The sequence below is a fragment of the Tachyglossus aculeatus genome, chromosome 12 (genome assembly GCF_015852505.1).
Source record: "Tachyglossus aculeatus isolate mTacAcu1 chromosome 12, mTacAcu1.pri, whole genome shotgun sequence".
Lineage (NCBI taxonomy): Eukaryota > Metazoa > Chordata > Mammalia > Monotremata > Tachyglossidae > Tachyglossus > Tachyglossus aculeatus.
The window spans coordinates 42,789,619-42,806,813 of NC_052077.1; the positions used below are offsets into that span (position 1 = coordinate 42,789,619).

The 17,195-nt window shown below is 51.5% G+C and overlaps 1 protein-coding gene across 1 annotated transcript in view; it reads left to right on the forward strand.

Annotated features, from left to right (window-relative positions):
- TENM3 (teneurin transmembrane protein 3) overlaps positions 1 to 17,195 on the forward strand; it is a 1,099,990-nt gene that overhangs the window by 1,025,697 nt on the left and 57,098 nt on the right. The window contains exons 17-23 of the mRNA XM_038755038.1: positions 2,965 to 2,991; positions 4,584 to 4,601; positions 5,468 to 5,614; positions 8,526 to 8,742; positions 9,380 to 9,499; positions 12,104 to 12,365; positions 15,868 to 16,135. Of these exons, the coding sequence (XP_038610966.1) occupies positions 2,965 to 2,991; positions 4,584 to 4,601; positions 5,468 to 5,614; positions 8,526 to 8,742; positions 9,380 to 9,499; positions 12,104 to 12,365; positions 15,868 to 16,135 (1,059 nt within the window). The remainder of the gene's footprint in view (positions 1 to 2,964; positions 2,992 to 4,583; positions 4,602 to 5,467; positions 5,615 to 8,525; positions 8,743 to 9,379; positions 9,500 to 12,103; positions 12,366 to 15,867; positions 16,136 to 17,195) is intronic.

Here is a 17,195-nt window from a genome sequence, read left to right on the forward strand (position 1 = left end):
CCTGTCTTTCTGGCACTATCGGCGATCAGTCTGGCGTCATATCAGTCTGGCTTCATTGGTTCTCCGGCATAATAATAATAATGATGGCGTTTGTTAAGCACTTACTATGTGTGAAGCACTGTTCTAAGCGCTGGGGGGGATACAAGGTGATCAGGTTGTTCCACGGGGGACTCACAGTCTCCATCCCCATTTTACAGGTGAGGGAACCGAGGCTCAGAGAAGGTAAGCGACTTGCCCGAGGTCACACAGCAGACGTGTGGCAGAGCCGGGGTTCGAACCCAAGACCTCTGGCTCCCAAGCCCGTGCTCTTTCCACTGAGCCACGCTGCTTCTCCGATGGCGTTGTTGGCTATCAGTCTGGCATCATGGATTGTCTGGCATCATTGGCTATCACTCTGACTTTGTACATATTTATTACTCTAATGATTTATTTATTTATTTTACTTGTACATATCTATTCTATTTATTTTATTTTGTTAGTATGTTTGGTTTTGTTCTCTGTCTCCCCCTTTTAGACTGTGAGCCCCCTGTTGGGTAGGGACCGTCTCTAGATGTTGCCAACTTGTACTTCCCAAGCGCTTAGTACAGTGCTCTGCACATAGTAAGCGCTCAATAAATACGATTGATGATGATGATGATGATCACTCTGGCACCTGTTTATATGTATATATGTTTGTACATATTTGTTACTCTATTTATTTATTTTACTTGTACATATCTATTCTATTTATTTTATTTTGTTAGTATGTTTGGTTTTGTTCTCTGTCTCCCCCTTTTAGACTGTGAGCCCACTGTTGGGTAGGGCCTGTCTCTAGATGTTGCCAACTTGGACTTCCCAAGCACTTAGTACAGTGCTCTGCACTCAGTAAGCGCTCAATAAATACGATTGACGATGATGGCATCGTTGGCTAGCAGTCTGGCATCCCTGGTTCTCAGGAGGGCATCGTTGGTTATCCGTCTGGCGTCTTTGGCTGTCACTGGCATCACCGGTTCTCATCCTTGGCTCTCTGGCATCGGTAGCTCTCTGCTGTTGCTGGCTCTTTTTCGACCTCAACTCTCTGTTTGGCCCAGTTGGCTCCGATTGCGGCATCACTGGCCCTCTGGCCTAGTTGGCTCTGTCTTTGGCCCCAATTGTGCCCTGTTTGGCCTCGGCCTCTGCTCTCTGTTTGGTCTTATTGGTGCTCTCTCTGGCATTGCTGGCTCTGTCTGGCCTAGTTGTCTCTCGGCCCGACACGGTTGGCTCTTCGTTCAGCATCACTGGCGATGCCTCTCTGGACAAGTCACCGGGATAGGTGACTCCGGGAAAAAAACTAAAATCCACGTCTCGAGTAGGTCGGCTGGCCTGAGCAGGACAATCTGAAACACCGATAGTAGTAACAATTCGAATGAAAATTATGGTGGTATTTCTTAAACCGCATTTATTACACACGAGGCAGTGAAGCCGCGTGGAAAAAGCACAGGTCTGAGGGTCAGGACACCTGGATTTCAATTCCCAATTCGGGCCCTGGGCTGCTTAGTGATTTAGGGAGAATCCCTTAAATCTAGTAGTAGTAATAATAATAATAGTAATGGTGCCTGTGAAGCACTTATGATGTGCCAAGCACCATTCTAAGCACTGGAGTAGATACAAATTAATAATTTTGGACACAGTCCCTGTCCCACATGAGGCTCACGCTGGCTCTCCCCCTTGTAGACTGTGAACCCGCTGTTGGGTAGGGACCGTCCCTATATGTTGCCAACTTGTACTTCCCAAGTGCTTAGTACAGTGCTCTGCACATGGTAAGCGCTCAATAAATACGATTGATGTTGATGATGATGGTAAGCACTCAATAAATACGACTGAATGAATGAATGAATGAATATTCCGGCGCCTCTTAGCACATAGTACACGCTTAATAGATGCCGTCGTGATTTTGGATGGAAAAACGCAACGGTGGCTTCCCCAGGGTCAGAGGATCTGGCCCTCATTCGTTCAGTCGTATTTATTGAGTGCTTACTGTGGGCAGAGCACTGTACTAAGCGCTTGAGCAGTGTACTAATCCACATAAGCCCCCGGAAAGGAGCTGTGGGACACCACCCTCACCGACATGTTGTTTCTAGACTGTGAGCCCGCTGTTGGGTAGGGACCGTCTCTATATGTTGCCCACTTGTACTTCCCAAGCGCTTAGTACAGTGCTCTGCACACAGTAAGCGCTCAGTAAATACGATTGAATGGATTGAATGAATGAATGACATTTCTCAAGGCATCCAACCCACCAGCAATCAGTCCATCAGTGGTATTTACCGAGCGCTTACTCTGTGCAGAGCACTGTCCTAATCCCGGCTCCGTCAGCTGTGTGACTTTGGGCAAGTTGCTTCACTTCTCTGGGCCTCAGTTACCTCATCTGTCAAATGGGGATTAAGACCGTGAGCCCCACGTGGAACAACCTCATCTCCTTGTATTCCCCCCAGCGCTTAGAACAGTACTCCGCACAGAGTAAGCGCTTAACAAATACCAACATTATTATTATTACTAAGCGCTTGGGAGAGTACAGTCTAGCAGAGTCGATAGACTCGTCCCCTGCCCACGACGAGGTGACAATCTACTGTCACTTACTTAACAGGGATGGCCTGGATCTGAATCATCCAGCAGGAGCCAGGGGCAGGGGCTTTATGGGCACAGGGAAGGGGGGGAAAAGGAGGAAAAAGTGCCATAGCTCTGGGCCGCGGAAAAGGATTGATTTTTCCCTGCCTCCTCCTCTCGCAAATCCCCCAGGCCTCCTGCAATGGAGCCGCGTTCTCCGCCGCCGGAAACCAGGCGCCTTTCGGCGACTCGCAGGGGGCGGCGGGAGCCTCGTCCGTGCCAACTAACTGCATGCGGAAGCCGGAATTTTTCCCGTGCCATATGTGACCCTTCTGAAATGTCTGTCTGTCTTCTCTTTTTTTTTTCCACCCCCCCCTTCTCCCTCTTTTCTCATTTCTCAAGCTCACTATTTGGATAAGATAGTGAAAGGTACTGTATGCTTGCTCTTTGTTGACGTGTCTCCACCACTGTCACCCGAGCGTAGGGAACACACGCCCCAGGCGAGGGAGGGCCCAGGTTCCGAACCGGGATGGCGGGGTCCGCTTGGCATGACACGGTGTCGGGGTTCAGCGGGGGCTTCCCTCTAGAAACGCGTTCGCCCTCCCTGGGATCCAAAACTGAAGACAGAAGGGCGTTTGCTGTGTCCCGGTGATGATCAATCAATCAATCAATCAATCATATTTATTGAGCGCTTACTATGTGCAGAGCACTGTACTAAGCACTGTACTAAGCGCTTGGGAAGTACAAATTGGCAACATATATGATGATGCCGCTGGCGGCCTAAGTCATCGGCGGCTACTTGGCCCTTCGGCGGCCCAGCCACCCGGGCCCACGCTCTTGGCCAGGAAAGCCACGGGCAATGCCGATGGTTCTGTGGATTGATGGAAAAACCCAGTTGGCCTTCCTCTCTGAGCATCAGGAAGGGAGGGGGGACATCGTATCAGCGCTTAGAACGGTGCTTTGCATATAGTAAGTGCTTAATAAATGCCATTATTATTATTATTTCTTTTTGTCCCTAGAAGAATTCTGTTAACAACGGGCCCCAATCCCTAGTTCCGCCCCGCCTCTCCTGCCAGGACAAAACAGCAAAGATTCTCCCGTCTTCAGTCATTCCAGAGTTGGCGGGGGAAGCGTGATTCGGGGGAGGGAGGGAGGAAGGAAGGGAGGGAAAGAGAGAAAGAGAGAGTAGGGATCCTTCCCTTCCCTCCTCCCCACACAGCCTAGTTGCTCTTTCTTGTCCGTGTGTTCCCCTCTGTACGCCTGGCGTACTTCCTAAGTGCCGTTGGTCGCTGCCTGAGAGTGAAGCGGCGGAGTGGGGGTGGGCTGGGGGGGGGTCTGCTCTCCACCGGGCCCAGCGTCCCCGCCCGGGGCAGAGCCTCGCCGTGCCCACCCAACCGGGGTCACGGTGTTACCCTTCTGGTCCTTGCCCTCCAGGCTGGTCGGCAAAGACGATACCCTTGGCATTTCTGTGGGAGGGGAGGGCCCTGGGATGGATAACTGGTCTCCCCAGTGGTGTTCCACAAACCCTCTGGACGGGTTTTTTCTGAAAGGCCACCAAGCGCCCTCTCTGCCCTCCGTCCCCCAAATCCTAAAGCGAGGCTCGTGCTAGATTCGAAGACCCTCTTCTTCCTCCTCCTCCTCCTCCTCCTCCTCACACCGGGCGCCCCGAGTTTGAAAGAACCGTGCATCCCGAGATCTGAGGCCTGCTCGTTCTGCGGCTCGTGGGGTCATTCGAACGTCTCCGCTTCCGTCGGGGTCTCGCGGCCCTCGGCCGATGGTGTTACCGAGCGCTTACTGCGTGCGGAGCGCCTAAGCCCTCCCCGACGGGACCTCCATTACGCTCAGTCGGATCATCGCGGCTGCATGGCCGGCCTCATCGTAGCGAGCAACCGAAACCATTTCTCTTTAATGTCGCGTTAGCCTGAAACCATTACCGACTATTTTCTTCTTTTTCTTTTTCCGGAATCTATTAAATTATTTTAATCGTTTCCCAAATTTTCCCTCCTTGCCCATAAAAGCAGACAAGATAGGATATAAAGGTAACAACACAACAGCCTTAGGGAGGTTGTCACCAAGTGTCACTCTCCGCTCTGTCTTGAAGCACGTATCACTACCGTGTTTTTGTTGAGTCTCTCGATGTCTCCTTGTGGTTCTGATGGTATTTCATTTTGTCCGTCCTAAGTAAGCCGATACGCTCAGCTCTTCCATTCAGTTGGGACTCCTGTCAGTCTTTACCCCCATCTGTTTGCGGCCTTGACTCCCAATGTTTGTTAGAATAGACGCAACGCTGCTTCACTCTTTCCCCGGGCTTGGCTTCTTCTGTGACAAGGAATGTACTCCGGGCATAAAGTATAGTCACGGACAGGTGACCTATACTTTGTGCGGTGATGAACGCACTGTAATTCCACATGTGTTTTCGGCGACGCCGAGACCAGACAAAATGAACGCCGGGTCCTTGTCGCCCTGCCCTTCCGGGGAAGGACACGCTCTTGGATTTCGGGGGGATATGCGTTGGCCGCGCGGGACGGGGCCGCCCGGCCGCTCCACGGAGCGAGGGATCCAGAGATGGGCCGCAACGAGACCGCTTTGCCAAAGGAAATTCCGACTCTCGTCCCCCGTCCGCAAAAAAAGGCAACCCACTTGATTTTGTCTGGTCTGCGGCGGTGGGCCGCCCAGGCCAGGTAAGTGGCGTCTCAAGGGTCAGGCCGATCCAAGATGCCACTGAGCGCTGAAGGAGCCAGCTCTCCCTTCGATCCCGCTCCATGTGCAATTACAGTTCACCCACGCTCCCTCCGGGCCGTTGCCAGTCCAGTGTCCCTCATCCCGTTGACCCGGCCGGCCGGCCCCGGGATCACCTGGGATCCTCCCTCTCTCCCTGTCCCCCCGTCTCTGTCTGTCTCGCCAGAGGGCTGCCCGGGCCTGTGCAACAGCAACGGGAGGTGCACGCTGGACCAGAACGGCTGGCACTGCGTCTGCCAGCCTGGATGGCGCGGGGCGGGCTGCGACGTCGCCATGGAGACGCAGTGCACGGACGGCAAGGATAACGAAGGAGGTGAGGAGCCCGGGGCGGGGATGGAGGAAGGGGCAAGAGTGGGATAACCCCCGGGCCGGGCCTCGTGGTGCCCACGCTGAGCCCTGCGCCTCCGACTCGGGACGGAGACGGGAGACCGGAGAGTTGGGGGACGTTGGACGGGGGTAGGGAGCGGGCTCCTTCGACGTGTGGAGCAACGGACGGTTCTCCTTCTCGGTACCGAGCCCTACTGTGGCATCTGTTAATAATAATTGGGCATTTTTTAAGCGCTTACTACGTTCCATTCATTCATCCGTTCAGTCGTATTTATCGAGCGCTCACTGTGTGCAGAGCACTGTACTGAGCGCTTGGGAAGGACAAGTTAGCGACATCTAGAGACGGTTCCTACCCAACAGCGGGCTCACAGTCTTGAAGGGGGAGACAGAGAACGAAACAAAACATATTAACAAAATAAAATAAATAGAATAGTAAATATGTACAAGTAAAATACACCCAGAACCCTCCCCAGGGCAGCCTTCATGTCCTCAGCACGGCCCGGAAAACGCACGCGTATGAGCAAGCACTGTACCACACGCTGGGGTGGGTACAAGCAAATCAGGTTGGACCCCGATCCCTGTCCCACATGGGGCTCACAGTCTCAATCCCCATTTTACAGATGAGGTGACTGAGGCACAGAGAAGTGAAGTGACTTGCCCAAGGTGACACAGCAGGCTTATGACGGAGCCATAATTAGAACCCGTGACCTTCTGACTCCCTCTATCCACTGCGCCATGCTGCTTTTCAGTATCTCACTTTGGTGCTTTACCACCACTAAAACACCCGGCTGCTCCCTCCCATAGCTTTACTGCTCTCTCTTTTTTTCTTTTTTCTGTATTTAAGGGCATTTGTCAAGCGCTTACTACGTGCCAGGCACTGTACTAAGTGCTGGAATAGATTCAAGTTCATCAGAGAAGCAGCATGGGTCAGTGGAAAGAGCCACGGGCTTTGGAGGCAGAGGTCAGGGGTTCAAACCCCGGCTCCGTCCATTGTCAGCTGGGTGACCTTGGGCAAGTCACTTCACTTCTCTGGGCCTCAGTTCCCTCATCTGTAAAATGGGGATTGAGACTGTGAGCCCCCCTGTGGGACAACCTGATCACCTTGTAATCTCCCCAGCACTTAGAACAGTGGTCTTGGCCAAGTCACTTCACTTTTCAGTTCCCTCATCTGTGAAATGGGGGATTGAGACTGTGTCCAACCCGATTTGCTCGTACCCACCCCGCCGCTTAGTACGGTGCCTGGCACGTAGTAAGCGCTTAGCAAATACAATAAGGACGATATAATAAATACCCACATTAAATACGGTAATAATGATTGAATAAAACCACTAAATACGACTGAATGAAAAGCGCTCAACAAATAACTCAATATCATGATGATTCCATCCCGGTTGGTGTCTCCATATCCTGGCAGGGGTTTCCGTGTCCCCGTGTGGGCTGGCACCAAACTTTAATGTATCTGAAGCCTCGCCCTGCTCCGATAGCTAATTATAATAATAATAATGATGGCATTTATTAAGCACTTACTATGTGCAAAGCACTGTTCTAAGCGCTGGGGAGGTCACAAGGTGATCAGGTTGTCCCAAGTCTTCATCCCCATTTTACAGATGAGGTAACTGAGGCTCAGAGAAGTGAAGTGGCTTGCCCAAAGTCACACAGTGACAAGTGTCTACCAATTTGGCTGCATTGTACTCTCCCAAACACTTTCAGTGCAGCGTTCTGCTCTCTCACATTAGACTGTGAGCCCAATGTTGGGTAGGGGCTGTCTCTATATGTTGCCAATTTGTACTTCCCAAGCACTTAGTCCAGTGTTCTGCACATAGTAAGCGCTCAATAAATACGATTGATGATGATGATGATGTAAGCGCTCAATTCAGAGAGCCGCTAAGCGTCGTCTCCGTGTCCCACTGGGACTGTCTCTCTGAAGCCCCGGCCCTCTCTCATTCAATCATTCGGTCCTATTTATTGAGTGCTTACCGTGTGCAGAGCACTGTACAAAGCGCCACTTGTCCGCCGCGTGGCCTTGGCCAAGTCACTTCACTTCTCGGTTCCCTCATCGAAATGGGGATTGAGACTGCGTCCAACCCAATTTGCTCATATCCACCCCGCCACTTAGTGTGGTGCCTGGCATGTAGTAAGCACTTAGTAAATACAATAAGGACAATATAATAAACACCCACATTAAATACGGTAATACTGATTGAATAAAACCAGTAAGAGAAAATGGGGGTGTTCATTACCAAGGCTTAGAAGGGCCCTTTTTCCCTCCTCTTGGGCCTGTGGGCAGGTGGAAAAGGGAGATTGGGGGGCCAGGGGGCGGGGAGGGAAGGGGCATTACATGTTCACTTGCTGATTCTTGGCAGTTCAGGAATTAGTGTGGACCTCGAGAGTATTGAGTATATAAGAGAAGCCGCGTGGCTCCATGGAAAGAGCCCGGGCTTTGGAGTCAGCGGTCGTGGGTTCAAATCCCGGCTCCGCCAACTGTCAGCTGTGTGACTTGGGGCAAGTCACTTCACTTCTCTGGGCCTCGGTTCCCTCATCTGGAAAATGGGGATTAAGACTGGGAGCCCCCCGGGGGACAACCTGATCACCTTGTAACCTCCCCAGCGCTTAGAGCAGTGCTTTGCACGTAGTAAGCGCTTAATAAATGCCATCGTCATCATCATCATCATCACTAAATACGACTGAATAAAAAGTGCTCAACAAATACTCCAATTAATATCATGATGATTCCGTCCTGGTTGGCGTCTCCATGTCGTGGTTGGGGTTTCCGTGTCCCCAGAGGGACGCCCAGCGGGCAAGCCGGAGGAGGGAAGAGGCTCTCGCGTCCTCGGATGGCAGATGCCACTCGACCGGCCGCCGCGTGCCACCCCCGTCCACTGATTTTCTCTCCTCAGACGGGCTGGTGGACTGTATGGACCCCGACTGCTGCTTGCAGAGCTCCTGCCAGAACCAGCCGTACTGCCGGGGGCTACCGGACCCCCAGGATGTCATCAGCCAGAGCCAGCAGGCCCCACCCCAGCAGGCCGCCAAATCCTTCTTTGACCGCATCAGCTTCCTGACGGGGCCGGAGAGCACCCACGTCATTCCCGGGGACACCCCCTTCAACAGGAGGTCAGCTCCTCGCGCTTCGGGGAGGGCGTGGGCACAAGGATTTATTAAGCGTGGCTCAATGGAAAGAGCCCGGGCTTTGGAGTCAGAGGTCACGGGTTCAAATCCCGGCTCCGCCAATTGTCAGCTGGGTGACTTCGGGCCTGTCACTTCACTTCTCTGGGCCTCCGTTCCCTCATCTCTAAAATGGGGATTAAGACTGTGAGCCCCCCCATGGGACAACCTGATCACCTTGTAGCCTCCCCAGCGCTTAGAACAGTGCTTTGCACATAGTAAGCGCTTAATAAATGCCATCATTATTATTATTATTATTAAAGGGAGCACGTCAGGGCGATGCAGAAGGCAGCGGGAGAAGAGGAAAGGAGGGCGCAGTCAGGAAAGGCCTCTTGGAGGAGATGGGCCTGCGATAAGGCTTTTGGGGCGGGGGGGGAGAGGAATTGTCTTGACCCCATGGAGCAGGGCTGGCGAGGGCCTCAAAATCAACTGGGAAATCTCCACTGCCTTTGGGAAGTGGTGGAGGAAGGTGGTTATTTGGGAGACACCCTCCGGCCACCACGCGCCCCAGTGATGGGCGCAGATGAGCAGGGGGCAGCTGAGCGGGGGCGAGTTGAAGCCGGTGGGACTGTCCCCTCTCCCGCAGCCTGGCGTCGGTCATCAGAGGCCAGGTGCTCACCGCCGACGGGACGCCCCTGATCGGAGTCAACGTCTCCTTCTTCCACTACCCGGAGTACGGCTATACCATCACTCGCCAGGACGGGATGTAAGTCGGGTGGACGGCCGCGGGCCGCGGCGGGAGGGCGAACGGCCAGTCAGGATGGAGTGAGCCCACTGTTGGGTGGGGGCCGTCTCTATATGTTGCCAACTTGTACTTCCCAAGCGCTTAGTACAGTGCTCTGTACACAGTAAGCGTGCAATAAATACGATTGATTGATTGATGGAGAATTCCACTGCATCTTCTGTTCATTCATTCATTCATTCAATCGTATTTATTGAGCGCTTCCTGTGTGCAGAGCACTGGACTAAGCGCTTGGGAAGTCCAAGTTGGCAACATTCATTCATTCAATCGTATTTATTGAGCACTTACTGTGTGCAGAGCACTGAACTAAGCGCTTGGGAAGTCCAAGTTGGCAACATCTAGAGACGGTCCCTACCCGACAGCGGGCTCACAGTCTAGAAGGGGGAGACAGACGACAAAACAAAACATAGTAACAAAATGAAATAAATATATTCATTCATTCATTCAATCGTATTCATTCATTCATTCAATCGTATTTATTGAGCGCTTACTGTGTGCAGAGCACTGGACTAAGCGCTTGGGAAGTCCAAGTTGGCAACATCTAGAGACGGTCCCTACCCAACAGCGGGCTCACAGTCTAGAAGGGGGAGACAGACAACAAAACAAAACATATTAATAAAATAAATAGAATAGTAAATATGTACAAGTAAAATAAATAGAGTAATAAATATGTACAAACATATATACAGGTGCTGTGAACACTGTGGGCGTTCCCTGCGTTCCCACAGTGAGCTTACAGTCTAGAGGGACCGTGGGGTGAGTGGGGTCCCTGCAAGGCATTGCCAGGAGATTCATTCATTCATTCATTCAATTGTATTTATTGAGCGCTTACTGTGTGCAGAGCACTGGACTGCGCTTATAGAACAGTAAGCGCTCAATAAATACGACTGAATTGAATTGAATTTCCTCTCCCTGAATTATCCCTGTCCTTTCTTGCCCAGCTTTTCATCATCATCATCATCAATCATATTTATGGAGCGCTTACTGTGTGCAGAGCACTGTACTAAGCGCTTGGGAAGTACAAATTGGCAACAGTTTTTCCTCCCTCCTCCACGTGGAGATTTTCCCTGGGTTGTTCAGATTGGCGGGTGGGGGGACCGGAGGGAGCCGAGGGCCTCCTGAGAGACTGTGAGCCTGTTGCTGGGGAGGGACCGTCTCTCTATGTTGCCAACCTGGACTTCCCAAGCGCTTAGTACAGTGCAGGAAAGTAACCATCTACCCATCTAACCAATTCCGATCCTTACCTGACCAAATCCTTGGGTGGAGATTATTATTATTATTATTTTGGCAGGGGGGAGGGTTAGCCAGGATTAGATCCTTCCCAAACCTGCTCAGGCGGATTTTTTCTTGTTCATAGACTTTTGCTGGTTTTAGGGTAGGGGCATGTCAAAGTTGGACTTCCTTCTCAAATGCGTAAATTCAGTTCCACTGCCCAGATTTAGGGACCGAGTCCCCGCTGGGGACAAAGCACCACACTGAGCACGTGAGAGGGAAGTATTATTTGACTCAATCCTTGCCCTCGGGGTGCCTAGGACACCCACTCTCTTCTCCCACTACACCCCAGCTCGCTCTCTTCATTCTGCTCAAGCTAAACTAACGTGCTCAGCGGGCCCCGTTCTCTTCCCTCACGCCTCTGAACTCTCGCTGTCTCCCTCCTTTCTGCCTGGAGTTGCTTTCCCGTCACGTCTTGTACATCATCATCATCATCAATCGTATTTATTGAGTGCTTACTGTGTGCAGAGCACTGTACTAAGCACTTGGGAAGTCCAAGTTGGCAACATATAGAGACGGTCCCTACCCAACAGTGGGCTCACAGTCTAAAAGGGGGGAGACGGAGAACAGAACCAAGCATACTAACAAAATAAAATAAATAGAATAGATATGTACAAGTAAAATAAATAAATAGAGTAATAAATCTGTACAAACATATATACATATATACAGGTGCTATGGGGAAGGGAAGGAGGTAAGATGGGGGGGGACGGAGAGGGGGATGAGCGGGAGAGGAAGGAAGGGGCTCAGTCTGGGAAGGCCTCATATTTTTGCCAACTTGGACTTCCCAAGCGCTTAGTCCAGTGCTCCGCACACAGTGAGCGCTCAATCATCATCATCATCATCATCAATCGTATTTATTGAGCGCTTACTATGTGCAGAGCACTGTACTAAGCGCTTGGGAAGTACAAATTGGCAACATCTAGAGACAGTCCCTACCCAACAGTGGGCTCACAGTCTAAAAGGGGGAGACAGAGAACAAAACCAAACATACTAACAAAATAAAATAAATAGAATAGATATGTACAAATAAAATAAATAAATAAATAGAGTAAAAAACATGTACAAACATATATACATATATACAGGTGCTGTGGGGAGGGGAAGGAGGTAAGATGGGGGGGACGAGGGGGAGAGGAAGGAAGGGGCTCAGTCTGGGAAGGCCTCATGTTTTTGCCAACTTGGACTTCCCAAGCGCTTAGTCCAGTGCTCCGCACACAGTGAGCACTCAATAAATACGATTGAATGAATGAGTCAAGGCGGTCGAATGAATGAATGAATGTGGCTGTTCCGCAGGTTTGACCTGGTGGCCAACGGCGGCGCGTCCCTGACGCTGGTCTTCGAGCGCGCCCCGTTCCTCACGCAGTACCACACGGTGTGGATCCCGTGGAACGTCTTCTACGTCATGGACACGCTGGTCATGAAGAAAGAGGAGAACGACATTCCCAGCTGCGACCTGAGCGGATTCGTCCGGCCGAACCCCATCATCGTCGCGTCCCCGCTGTCCACCTTCTTCCGCTCCTCCCCCGAGGACAGCCCCATCATCCCCGAGACCCAGGTGCCGCCCCCCGGGTCATGTCTCTGTGTGTTGCCAACCTGTACTTCCCAAGCGCTTAGTACAGTGCTCTGCACACAGTAAGCGCTCAAGAAATACGATCGAATGAAATTCGACCTTATTTATTGAGCGCTTACTGTGGGCCCACCTGTGGGGGCCGGGGGACCGCGATGGGCTGACGATGGAAGCGGGGATGCCAGTGGGGCCTGTTTCCCTGGCCGGGTCGGTGACTGTGAGCCCGCTGTTGGGTAGGGACCGTCTGTATATGTTGCAAACTTGGACTTCCCAAGCGCTTAGTACAGTGCTCTGCACACAGTAAGCGCTCAATAAATACGATTGATTGATTGACAGAAGCGGGGATGCGGGAGGGCCCGTTTACCTGGCCGGGCCGGTGACTGTAAGCCCGCTGTTGGGTAGGGACTGTCTCTATATGTTGCCAACTTGGACTTCCCAAGCGCTTATTACAGTGCTCTGCACACAGTAAGCACTCAAAAATATGATTGATTGATTGACGGAAGCGGGGATGCGGGAGGGCCCGTTTCCCTGGCCGGGCGGGTGACTGTGAGCCCGCTGTTGGGTAGGGACCGTCTCTATATGTTGCCAACTTGGACTTCCCAAGCGCTTATTACAGTGCTCTGCACACAGTAAGCACTCAAAAATATGATTGATTGATTGACTGATTGATTGATGGATTGATTGACGGAAGCGGGGATGCGGGAGGGCCTGTTTCCCTGGCCGGGCGGGTGACTGTGAGCCCGCTGTTGGGTAGGGACCGTCTCTATATGTTGCCAACTTGTACTTCCCAAGCACTTAGTACAGTGCTCTGCACACAGTAAGCGCTCAATAAATACGATTGATTGAATAACGGAAGCGGGGATGCGGGAGGGCCTGCTTCCCTGGCTGGGCCGGTGACTGTGAGCCCGCTTTTGGGTAGGGACCGTCTCTCTATGTTGCCAACTTGGACTTCCCAAGCGTGTAGTACAGTGTCTGCACACACTAAGCGCTCAATAAATACAATTGATTGATTGATTGACGGAAGCGGAGATGCAGGAGGGCCTGTTTCCCTGGCCGGGCCGGTGACTGTGAGCCCGCTGTTGGGTAGGGACCGTCTCTATATGTTGCCAACTTGTACTTCCCAAGCGCTTAGTACAGTGCTCTGCACACAGTAAGCGCTCAGTAAATACGATTGATTGATTGATTGATTGACGGAAGCGGGGATGCGGAAGTGCCTGTTTCCCTGGCCGGGCCGGTGACTGTGAGCCCGCTGTTGGGTAGGGACCGTCTCTCTATGTTGCCAACTTGTACTTCCCAAGCGTGTAGTACAGTGCTCTGCACACAGTAAGCGCTCAGTAAATACGATTGAATGAGTGAATGAATGAAAGTGCGGGCATTCGGACACTTCTTCCTGCAACGTGTTGTTGGGGGAACACACGCGCTCCCCCACTTCTCCAGTCACACATTTGGGCAGGACAGGCCAGAGGGAAAGGGATACCGGGTGGGCCCGGGATGGGGGGACCCCCGGAGAACAGGCGGTAGTGAGCCATGACCCGTCTCCTCTGGACGGGGGGCGTTTATCACCCTTGAAAGTTCTCATCACTGGATCATCATCAATCGTATTTATTGAGCGCTTACTATGTGCAGAGCACTGTACTAAGCGCTTGGGGAGTACAAGTTGGCAACATATAGAGACAGTCCCTACCCAACAGTGGGCTCACAGTCTAGATGGGGAGAACCTCCCGGGGGACCCCGGATCATTTGGAGAAGCAGCATGGCTCAGTGGAAAGAGCCCGGGCTTTGGAGTCAGAGGTCATGGGTTCAAATTCCGGCTCCGCCAATTGTGTGACTTTGGGCAAGTCGCTTCACTTCTCTGAGCCTCAGTGACCTCATCTGTAAAATGGGGATGAAGACTGTGAGCCCCCCGTGGGACAACCTGATCACCTTGTAACCTCCCCAGCACTTAGAACAGTGCTTTGCTCATAGTAAGTGCTTAATAAATGCTATTATTATTATTATTATTATTATCTGGGATGTCATTATTATTATTATTATTATTATTATTATTATTATTATTATTATTATTATCTGGGACACGAGCACTGTTGCGCCCAGCTACAATCTGCCCCATCACAGCCACACTCTGACATAGGAGAAGCAGCGTGGCTCAGTGGAAAGAGCCCGGGCTTTGGAGTCAGAGGTCCTGGGTTCAGATCCCGGCTCCATCAGCTGTGTGACTTTGGGCAAGTCGCTTCACTTCTCTGGGCCTCAGTTCCCTCATCTGTCAGATGGGGATTAAGACTGTGAGCCCCACGTGGGACAACCTGATCACCTTGGAACCTCCCCAGCGCTTAGAACAGTGCACATAGTAAGCGCTTAATAAATGCTGTCATTCTTATTATTGTCATTAGTCCAGTGCTCTGCACACAGTAAGCGCTCAATAAATACGATGGATTGATTTGCACATAGTAAGCGCTGAATAAATGCTATCATTATTATTCATCATCATCATCATCAATTGTATTTATTGAGTGCTTACTATGTGCAGAGCACTGTACTAAGCGCTTGGGAAGTACAAATAGGCAACATATAGAGACAGCCCCTACTCAACAGTGGGCTCACAGTCTAAAAGGGGGAGACAGAGAACAAAACCAAACATACTAACAAAATAAAATAAATAGGATAGATATGTACAAGTAAAATAAATAAATTGAGTAATAAATATGTACAACCATATATACATCCATACAGGTGCTGTGGGGAAGGGAAGGAGGTAAGATGGGGGGGATGGAGAGGGGGGCGAGGGGGAGAGGAAGGAAGGGGCTCAGTCTGGAGGAGGAGGCCTTATTATTGTCATTAGTCCAGTGCTCTGCACACAGTAAGCGCTCAATAAATACGATTGATTGATTGCTTTGCACATAGTAAGCGCTTAATAAATGCCATTATTATTATTATTATTATTATATTGGGTGGAGGCCTTCCCAGGAGGCCTTCCCAGACTGAGCCCCTTCCTTCCTCTCCCCCTCGTCCCCCTCTCCATCCCCCCCATCTTACCTCCTTCCCTTCCCCACAGCACCTGTATATATGGATACATGTTTGTACAGATTTATTACCCTATTTATTGATCGATTGATTTTACTTGTACCTATCTATTCTATTTATTTTATTTTGTTAGTATGTTCGGTTTCGTTCTCTCTCTCCCCCTTGTAGACCGTGAGCCCACTGTTGGGTAGGGACTGTCTCTAGATGTTGCCAACTTGTACTTCCCAAGCGCTTAGTACAGTGCTCTGCGCTCAATAAATACGATTGATGATGATGATTGGGTGCCCAGTACAGTTCTCGGCCCACAGTTATTATTCTGTTGAGCACCGCGTTGCAGTTCCCTGCCCGCAGCGGGCCTCCAGTTGCGGCATCCTGCCCGGAGTGGGCACCCAAACAGCCCCCTTCCAACAGTTGGCAGTGGTTATGGAAGCAGAATAAACTGTGGCTCCTTCTTTCCACCCCCAACCAGGTGCTCCACGAGGAGACGGCCATCCCCGGGACGGACCTGAAACTCTCCTACCTGAGCTCCCGGGCGGCCGGCTACAAGTCGGTGCTGAAGATCGCCATGACGCAGGCGGCCATCCCGTTCAACCTCATGAAGGTCCACCTCATGGTGGCCGTGGTGGGGCGGCTCTTCCAGAAATGGTTCCCGGCCTCCCCCAATCTGGCCTACACCTTCATCTGGGACAAGACGGACGCCTACAACCAGAAGGTCTACGGCCTCTCGGAGGCCGTGGGTGAGTGGCGGGGGGCCAGAAGGGAGGGACCCCCAAAGTTGGCCTCTCCCCACCCCGAGTTTCCCCTGGCCCACGTCCTGGACCCTCCTCAAATCCTCCAGACAATCACTCGTCCCCCTCCTTGGAAGCCTTACTGAAGGCCCATCTAATAATAACAATAATAATAATGGCATTTATTAAGCGCTTACTATGTGCAAAGCACTGCTGTAAGCGCTGGGGAGGACACAAGTTGATCAGGTTGTCCCTTGAGGGGCTCACGGTTTTCATCCCCATTTTACAGATGAGGTAACTGAGGCACAGAGAAGTTGCCCAGAGTCACACAGCGGACAAGCGGCGGAGCAGGGATTTGAACCCATGACATCTGACTGCAAAGCCCGTTCTCTTTCCACTGAGCCGTGCTGCTCCTCTAATAATAATAATAATGGCATTTATTAAGCGCTTACCATGTGCAAAGCACTGTTCTAAGCGCTGGGGAGGACACAAGTTGATCAGGTTGTCCCTTGAGGGGCTCACGGTTTTCATCCCCATTTTACAGATGAGGTAACTGAGGCACAGAGAAGTTGCCCAGAGTCACACAGCGGACAAGCGGCGGAGCAGGGATTTGAACCCATGACATCTGACTGCAAAGCCCGTCCTCTTTCCACTGAGCCATGCTGCTCCTCTAATAATAATAATAATGGCATTTATTAAGCGCTTACCATGTGCAAAGCACTGTTCTAAGCGCTGGGGAGGACACAAGTTGATCAGGTTGTCCCTTGAGGGGCTCACGGTTTTCATCCCCATTTTACAGATGAGGTAACTGAGGCACAGAGAAGTTGCCCAGAGTCACACAGCGGACAAGCGGCGGAGCAGGGATTTGAACCCATGACATCTGACTGCAAAGCCCGTCCTCTTTCCACTGAGCCATGCTGCTCCTCTAATAATAATAATAATGGCATTTATTAAGCGCTTACCATGTGCAAAGCACTGTTCTAAGCGCTGGGGAGGACACAAGTTGATCAGGTTGTCCCTTGAGGGGCTCACGGTTTTCATCCCCATTTTACAGATGAGGTAACTGAGG